Source organism: Vulpes vulpes, chromosome 5 (assembly GCF_048418805.1).
Source record: "Vulpes vulpes isolate BD-2025 chromosome 5, VulVul3, whole genome shotgun sequence".
Taxonomy (NCBI): Eukaryota; Metazoa; Chordata; class Mammalia; order Carnivora; family Canidae; genus Vulpes; species Vulpes vulpes.
The window spans coordinates 113,102,932-113,111,903 of record NC_132784.1 but is presented as its reverse complement, the minus strand read 5'-3'; the positions used below and the strand labels follow the sequence as shown (position 1 = coordinate 113,111,903).

Here is an 8,972-nt window from a genome sequence, read left to right as displayed (position 1 = left end):
TGTGTGTGTAGAAGGGGAAGTATGGAAGAGATGAATGTAAAATAAGAGACTGTAGTTAGTTGTATGCATTTTAAAGCACTATTTGACTTTCAACTATTTGTAGATAAAACATAAAAATTAATCAAAAGCAAAAAAAATGTAGCACAACTATATGTTCTGATATTGGAAACTTATTTAAGATTAAAAAGTATTTTAAGTGACCTCCACACCCAATGTGGGGCTCTAGCCCACAACCCTAGATCAAGGGTCATAGGCTCCACCAAACTGAGTCAGCTAAGTACACCTTAAGAGATATTCGTAAGCAAAAAAAATCATTCTGGTAAAGAAGTTGTTCTTTTAATAGGGAAGCATTTGTGGCAGTTATCTTGGGGATTGTAGGGGATTTTTGTTTGTGGAATGTTTGAATTATTTATAATGAGCATGTATTTTTGTGATCAGAAAAAGACACATTGAGAAAAGATGTATTAGAGTCTGTAAGTGCGTTGTCTTTAATTCCCACAAAACTGCAGCATGTATTGCTTTATTTATTAAAATAGTATTCGTTGAACATTTTCTATGTGCTGGATACTGTGCTAGGTGCTCAGGCTACAAGGATGAAATCATCATGGTCCTTGCTCCCAGAGCACATACAGTAGAGCAGGAGAAACAGACATTAAATAAAAATAAATATTTAATGGCATAAGATAGATGACATGGAAGATGTAGTAGAGAAACGGGCATCCACTTCAGTGACAGTGGTCTGAGGTCTTTCTTGGAGGTTGACGTATATGCACTGAGACCTGTAGAGTAAGAAGGAGCCAGGAGGGCAAAGAAGGGTCTTGAGGCAGATGTGAGTAAACTGTCTCCTCTGCTGGAGGGGCTGAAAGAGAATCAGAGAAGCCAGATCAGGGAGGGGGATGTGGGGAGAGCTGATGGCTGAGGCTGCAGATGGGCCACCCAGAGCCATGGAGACTCAGTTTCTTTCTAAGTGCCTGGCAAGTCTTGCAGGGTCAGTTTTAAGCAGACAAGTGAAGGATCTGATTTATATTAAAAACATTACTCTGGCTGTCTCGTAGAGAGTGGACCAAAGGGAAGTAAGAGCAAAACCCGGGAAATCTGTTTTGAGCTTACTGTAGTATTTGGGTTGGAGATGATGGTGGGTTGATATGGGGTGGAGGTTAAAGGTTTGGAGAGAAGTGGTTTGGTCTAAGATATACATTTGGAGGTAGAGTCCAAAGGGTGTGCTGATAGAACAGCTGATGTGAGGGCTAACTGTGGTTCCTGGTTTGAGTACCAGGCGGATTCCCATTTTCCAGGTTAGGAGACCAGAGCTCAGGAGGTTCCAGAACATGTCCCAGGAGGTATGTCTAGTAAATGACATGTGAAGATTTGGGAACAGGCCCATCCAATTCCAGAGACAACCTAGGTAACCAAGACGCTGTACTCTCTCCTAGTGAATCACAATCCTGCTGCTTCGTAAAAGGAGAGGAGTGGTTGTCCTCTAAATTGTAACTCTCTGTCAAGCACATCTCCATCAGTTGCCAAGGAGAAAGTCAATGTCCAGACTTGTTCACAGAAGCATGTTTTGCCCTGGAGCAGATTAGAAAATGTAATTTGGATCACACGCTGGAAATGATGTTATTCCTTAGATGTTTGACGTACTTGAGCAGGTTCTGGTCAGAAGAATTGGAAGCGATAATCCTAAATATTCGAATTTTGTTGACAGGCAGAAACCAAGCTGTGTTCTCTCCCCTGGGATCAGGAGAAGCTGTGTCATTCTTGAGTTCCTTTCGAGACCTCTCAGCAATTTAGATGATGTTGTCAAGGGGAGCTTTCCCGGAATGAATAGTTTTACTCTAATGGAAAGAAGAGGAAAATGAAGCAGGTTAGAGGGGACTGGAGCCTCAGGGTACCTCTCATGGCTATAGAGGAGGTCTGGGGAGCACTAACTGGCTTGAGAGCTAAGGCAAAGTTAAATTAAAAATTGAATTAAAAAAATCTAAGTTCAGGTATGTTGAAAACTCAGTTATGGGAGGTGATCCTAAAATACAAGACAACTTATTGGGTATATTTTGGTGATGTCCTGAGACTTCCTATATCCTGCTGGTATTTGTGTATCTACAGAATGGCCCTTTTACTTTGACTTTATTTGTAAAATTACAAGTCCGGGGAGAGAGGTAAGATGTGAGGAGAGGGGACAGTAGTGGGCTTACCTCTTTGGACTGATGAACTGTGGAGTAAATGGTGGAGAGACCACCACTTTGTCCAGGTGTTGGGGTATTCGTTTGCTGTAAAAAATAATCATACGCATTTGGTTCACACCGACAAACAGGTATCCACGCATAGATATGTTCCCAGGGAAGACAAGGCAACACAGGGGGATGATGTGAAAGTTCTTCAGGAAGAAAAGGCTAGAGACTGTGCAGCAAGAGATGCTGGAGACCAAACACCTCTAGCTCTCAAACCTGAGAAGGTTTAGTGACACTTCCTGAGGCCCACACAGAAGCACCACACCCTAGCAAACCAGTGGCTCAAGAGCCAGAAAGGGACAGAAAGGCGACCTTGTTGGCAGCTGGTGTGAAGAAAAGGAAGCATGCTTTCCTGCATCCAGCTCTACCTTCCTCAGTCCTCAGAGCTGACTTCCATACCAGAAGTGGTACAGAAGCATTGCGTCTTTTGTCTTAGATCTTACTAGCTCTGACTGGAGTATTGCTTGCTCCAGTTTGTCCCTATGACTCAAACTACCTGGTCATCATGTCACTGGGTTCTCCTCAAGCCCGGACAACTGATAAGTAGGAGGAACACCCGGACCTAAGAATGGCTCTGCTTGGAAAACAAAACACAACGATAACAGGGAAAGTCCCCTGTGCCCCTAAGTTTTGACATTTAAAACCAATTAAAGAATATTTAGGGTAGGGATCCCTGGGTGGCGCAGTGGGTTAGCACCTGCCTTTGGCCCAGGGCGCGATCCTGGAGACCCGGGATCGAATCCCACGTCGGGCTCCCGGGGCATGGAGCCTGCTTCTCCCTCTGCCTGTGTCTCTGCCTCTCTCTCTCTCTCTCTCTGTGACTATCATAAATAAATAAATAAAAATTAAAAAAAAAAAAAGAATATTTAGGGTATTATCAGAACGCCTGGAACTCTCCAAAGTACAATTTTTGCTAAAGAAGTTAGCAAATTCACTGGAAATTAATTCATTGGTTTGCTGATTCATCTTGTCTTCAAGAGGGAATTGGAAAGGCAATAGAAACATCTGAACCAGTGAGAATGCCCTTCTTGTCCCCCCTCTTCAGGGAGCCTATCCTGTAAATAACTGAGGGGCTGTGTTGGGGGACATGTTCTTGGGGAATCTCAGATTTCTAGCTGGATCACTGCACCCATCAGTTGGCGAATGCTGAGTTATCTTGGCTTGCTTTTCAGAAGATGTATGATGTTATTTAGAAATGTCCACCTGCAGGTGCTTTACTTTGGGAGTGGTGGAAACTTGCTGAGGTGTGGCAGAGGAGTTCCTGGTGGCTGACCAAGGCCATCTGTTGTGTTGCAGATGGGAGGAAAGGGTTGGAGGCTCTTCACGCCTTTACTGTCTTCTACTGTTGCAAATCCTTGCCCCACTTCCCCTCTTGAGAGACCATTTCTGAGTTCCCCTATTTCCTCTACATCCAGGGCGAGAAAACCCCTGCTTCAGAATTGTCTGCTCTGGAAACTCTCAGACGTAATTGAATTCTGATCCATTCAGCAAGTGTTTACTGAGCAGTGTACCTCAGGAAAGAGAGAGGACCATATACTTTTCACTCCAGGCAGCTTGTAATTAAGCTGAAACGGGACAAGACTCACTGATGCAACACGCAGTTAGAGAACCATGTAAAGCAGCGTATGAGCAAATGCACCATGGGACGAGAGCCCTGGAGGCTAGCTAGGTCCCACGTACATCGTCATTGTGGTGACAAGTGTGCGAGCAAAGACCATAAAAATCATACCAATGATGGAGTATACAGCTCAAAGGACTCACCCTGTTTGGATGAGTGACACAAGCATACACGGTGTTCCCTGGAGAGAAGGAGACATAATCTAAGTTCCTCATGGTCGCTGCTGTTAACATAGGAAGGCACAGTCAGTGTCCTGCTCTCCTGGGACCTTTGCCTACACGAGGGCACTTTTTGGCTGCAAAGAGGCAAAGTTATTCAAGACAATGCCCTTTCTTAGAGTTCATTCATTTTTGACAGTCTTTGAAGTTCTGGGTTGAACCAGAACCTTCTCAGCCATGTGCTCTATTTCTGATCTCATCGCTTGGGGGAATATGGCCTTGAGGTATCCTAAAGCTTCAGTCTCCCCCTGGATTCACATGTGGGCCAGGTCCCTCCCAGAGGGACCAAATAACACTGCTTACACAAGGACTAGGGAACCTCGTTGGCAAACTGAATGGAGCCAGCTCATGTCAAGCATATAATGTTATTAAACCTCTCAGATTATATTATAAATGATTATACTATAGACAATTATACCATGGATGATTATACTCTAGATTATTCTAGTCTATTCTATTTATGTTACAGATGAAAACCTGGAGGTTCAGAAAGTTCAATTAATTTGGTGGAAAATCAAACACGAAGTGATGCAACAGGAGCTCAGATGTCTCCTTCTGACTCTGAACCTCATGTTCGTCCTCTCCACGTGATGTCATATATCTCTCACCCATGAAATGAGACTCATGGCCAATCTGAGTCCAGAGCCTATGTTCCTGTTTCTTTCTTTTTGGACTGGGTCTACTCAACATTCACGTCCTGGCTGAAAGAGTGACGGAGTCAGGCAGTTTGTCTTTGGAGCTTTGATGCTCTAACTCTATCCCTGCCCTGGACTTGTTGGTTGATAACGGACAGGCCAGGAACCTTCCGTTGGCACCTGGTTTCTCATCAGCAGGGTGGGGAATGACCCTAATCCGACTCCAAGAAACTGGGTGAGTGACTGGTTTGCATGCTTGTAAGGGACTCTTTAGGTCCCAGAGGGGACAGACGCGCATAGTTACAGGTCATCTCCTCTGGCACCATCTGGCCCATCTGAGTAATGACATTCTGACTCTCTCCACTGTCATTATCCAGCCCTCTGACCAGCCCCTTTCCTCCCAAATTAGGTTCTCCCCATCTGTTTTATGGTTGGGAAGTAAGAGTCTGCAAGCTCACCAGCACTCTGCGTTTGCTGAGTAGAGAAATGAAAGATGCCTGAAAAATAAAATCCGGGAAATTGACATTTGTGAGTGTAGTGAGACAGGCTCCCACACCCTATCCCCCGCCCACAGGTGTCTCTCTAGAGGATGTGGTGGAGGGGGCGCCTGAAGGAGAAGGGCAGCCAGGCCTTGAGGCTTGGTTGCACATTTTCTGGTAGGACCCACCTCCCTTGGGAAATTAGCAGGTGTGTGGCCACATCCCAGGGGTTGTCTCCACAGACAATCCTCCCTCCCTTTACCTGTCCTACACAAACAACCTTTTTTCCTCCAAACAAATAACCCCACAAGGATGACTGTAAACATCAAAATAGCCACAACTATAATCCATATGGTATCAAGATGTTGATTTTTCTGATTCAAAAAACCTGAAAAAAGAAAAAAGAAGTTGCACTTGAGACACAGAGAGTATTTCCTTCAGAACCTCCACTCAGCCTCTTCTAGGCCCCCTATGGGCGTTGGCTGGGCTCTGGCTCTGGGCAGCCCTTCTGGGAGTGGGAGTCCATGTGGCAGGCAGGTGGGAGCCTGGTAGAGCCGGGGGGGGGGGGGGGGGGGGGGGGGGGGGCCGGAGCCGGCAGTTCTGACTTCCCAAGGACTTTGCTCCTGGGCTCTGAGTGGGTTGGAGGGAGGGGGAGGGGGAGGAAGGGAGGAGAGGCCTCTGGAGGTAGTGAGAGGTACAGAGCTGCAGGAGTCTCTGTCCTCTCCCCGCAGTGCTGCAGTGCTCGGGCCACTTCCCACTGGGCCACTGTTGTGGGGAATCACCTTGGGCAGGAAGGACACGCCACACCCCACAGCTGCTCAAGGCTCCCAGAGGGGCCTGAGACAGACTGTTACCTTCGCAGAGACTCTGGATGGAGACAGAGGAGGATGTGCTGCTGACAATATTCTCAGCCACACAGGTGTACTTTTGTTCACTGCGATTCCTGGGGTCCCAGGAGATGGTGAGGTTGGCTTCATATATAGATGTGTTCCCTGCACCGTGCCACTTTAATAGAGTGTCGTGTGAGTTCTCCACAGAGCAGGCCAGGTGGACCTCGCAGGTCCCGGTCTTGGACAGCCCAGGGTGCACAGTAATATTTAAGACACTCAGTCGTCCTGTGTGCAGAGAAAAGACCCAAACTAAGTCCAGATGGCTTGGTTCAGGCCTCTGTGAAAAATACCCTTCCCGACACAAAATGTTTCTATGTTCTACCCAGCGCTCCACCGTATGTTATGGTCTGTAAATCGACTCATCGATGGCACCAGGGTCTGGGGTGACCAAATGAGGAGGGACATCAGCGTGAGACGAAGTAGCCAGAGGGAGAAGTGGGAAGGGACACACCAGGGTAGCCACCAACTAGTTAGATGATTCTGGGCTGCTCAATTTCCTTTCTGGGCCCCAGTTTATTCCTGGGGTCCTTTCTAGCCCTGGACACTGGCCTTGTGTAAAGACATTTGGGGATTCAGCCGAGGGCCAACTCAACCCTAGCCAAGGCAGAAACCAGTAGACCAGACTGGAGAGCCCTGTTTTCTCCACCATCAGAACTCCCTAGCTGGGGTGGAAGATAAAAGCTCCATGTCCTTTAGGAACTGTATTTCTCACAAATCTGCGGGAATCCTGGTCCTCACTGTATCTGACGCTGGCTCTGATGATGAAAAGAGACTGATGTGGAATGTCGGCACGACAGAAAGGGCAACGTTGAGAACCTAAAAACTAGGGCAAGAAGTGAAAGTGAATGAGCAAGCAAGTAACTCTAGGGAGCAAAGAAGTACAATATATTCATGCATGTGAGGAAGCATCTGCTGTAGGAATTTCTGAGAGCAGAGACCAGAAAGCATTGGCTAGTAGGATGTTAGCGGCCGTGAATTGATGGGGTCGTGTCAGGCGGTACGGAAAGGTCACTGATCTGGACTTGGCCTGAGGGTAACGGTGGCCCAATAAAGAACTGAATGTCTCCAACCATCTGGTGGGAAGATACTGAGGAATGTTCTAAGCTTAGTTAATGGAGTAGGAAGTGGGACATATTTTGACAGATTTCGTGTAATGGCAAGTGTTGAATTTGGAGTTAGGAAGATCTCGGTGAGACTCATGGCTTTGTCACTTACTGGTTACATGACCACGGATATGTTTTTAATCTCTCCAAGCCTGGGTTTCCTGATCTGGAAAACTGAGCAATAATCTCAACTTCTTAGGGAATTATGAGGATTAAATGAGACAGTGCCTAGAACAGCAAATGGCAACCATTTGGCATGAAGACCACATTTCCTGCAACCTGTGTCCATGGGTGACCTCAAAAATCTATCTTGTTACCTTTTTCCACATAATAAATATAAAACTGCTTATGTGACTTTTCCACTTGGACATAACGTGTGTCTCAAACTCAACATGTTCAAAAGGATTCCTGTTTTTCTCTCCAAAACCTACTCAGTCTGTAGCTTTCTGCATCCTAGTTGATAATCACCTTTCCAGTCACTCAGGCCAAGAGCCCCGGAGCCATCCCTTAGTCACCTCTTCATCTCGTACCACTTCAGGATATCTTGGTGGCTTTCCTTCTAAAATACATCCAGGTCCAACCCCTTCTCCTTATGGCTGCTGCTACCACCCTGGTGCAAAGCAGCAGCATGGTGTGCTTGGATTGCCACAGCGGCCTGGTTAGTACATTAGCTTCTACCGCTGTCCCCTGAACGGAGCAGCCAGAGTGATCCTTTAAGCAAGTAAGTCAAATCATACTCCCACTCTACAAAACCCTCCGATGATTCTCAGCCTCACAGAGTAGAAGCCAAAGTCCCTGGGACGGCTCTCAGAGTCTTACCTGATGTGCCTCTATTTCTTTACTGACCTTGTTTCTTGTTACTGTCTCCCTCACTCTGCTCCTTGGTGTTTGACTTCCTTGGTGTTCTTTGAGCCTATGCTGGATGGCTTGTCATTCAAATATGCATGGCTCACTCCCTCACCTCCAACAGGTCTTGGCTCAGATGCTATCTACTCAGTGACGACTCCATGTCAAACTCACCCCTGTTCCCTGGCACTCCTGATGCTATAAGGCCTGAGAAGAGGTTGGCGTTGAACCTGGGGAGTATGGTGATTGCAGAAGAAGTCGTGCTTGGTCTTCTGAATAGTGGCAGAGGAACATTATCTCAACAAGTATGATGGAGCCTGACATGGGGTCTATTCTCAGACTTTCTACTGGGTGTTTCTCTTCTCTCTGGGGTCCTAGCTCTGCCTTGATGATCCTGGTCACCCAGAGTGACTCTGCCTGTAGTGGGTTGAATCATGACACCCCCTACCCCTCTGCCAAAAAATATCTCCGTGTCCCAATTCCCAGAATCTTATTTGGAAAAGGGTCTTTGTAGATGTACTTAAGTGAGATGAGGAGATGATTCTGGATTATCTGGTGGGCCCTAAATCCAGTGGAAAGGGTCTTTGTAAGAGGAAAGCAGAGAAAAGAGGACAACACAGGGAAAGGAGGAGGCGGAGACTGGTGTGATGCAGCCACAGGCCAGCAAACACCAAGGAATGACAACAGCACCCAGAAGTGGGAAGACACGACAGATTGGCTTATAGAGCCTTCCAAGGGACTGTGGCACCGCCCACACCTTGATTTTGGACTTTTGGCCTCTGGAATTGTGAGAGAATAAAATTTCTGTTTTGTTAAGCCACCAAATTTGTGGTGTTTTCTTTTGGCAACCTCAGGAAACTGATGCACTGCCCCAGGGTGATTTTTGCCCCTTTGGTTGGAATCCCCATGGCAGACCTTTCTAGACAATCTCTCTTTCCCATTATATTTACCTGTT

The 8,972-nt window shown here is 46.7% G+C and overlaps 1 protein-coding gene across 9 annotated transcripts in view; it reads right to left on the bottom strand.

The window, feature by feature from the left end:
- Positions 1–464: 464 nt before the first annotated feature.
- The window catches only part of SLAMF6 (SLAM family member 6), a 28,745-nt gene continuing 20,237 nt past the window's right edge, over positions 465–8,972 (bottom strand). The window contains exons 3-9 of one of the 9 annotated variants that reach the window (XR_012001814.1): positions 6,033–6,293; positions 5,441–5,566; positions 5,158–5,196; positions 3,990–4,069; positions 2,193–2,267; positions 1,111–1,835; positions 465–859 (exon numbers count right to left, since the gene is read on the bottom strand). Coding sequence is in view for 6 of the 9 variants with exons in the window: in XM_072759675.1 (XP_072615776.1) it covers positions 1,831–1,835; positions 2,193–2,267; positions 3,990–4,069; positions 5,158–5,566; positions 6,033–6,293 (830 nt within the window). In the remaining 3 variants the exon portion in view is untranslated. Of the gene's footprint in view, positions 1,836–2,192; positions 2,268–3,989; positions 4,070–5,157; positions 5,567–6,032; positions 6,294–8,972 lie in introns of all 9 variants that reach the window. The other 8 variants (XR_012001815.1, XR_012001813.1, XM_072759677.1 and 5 more) reach the window with 8 other exon arrangements.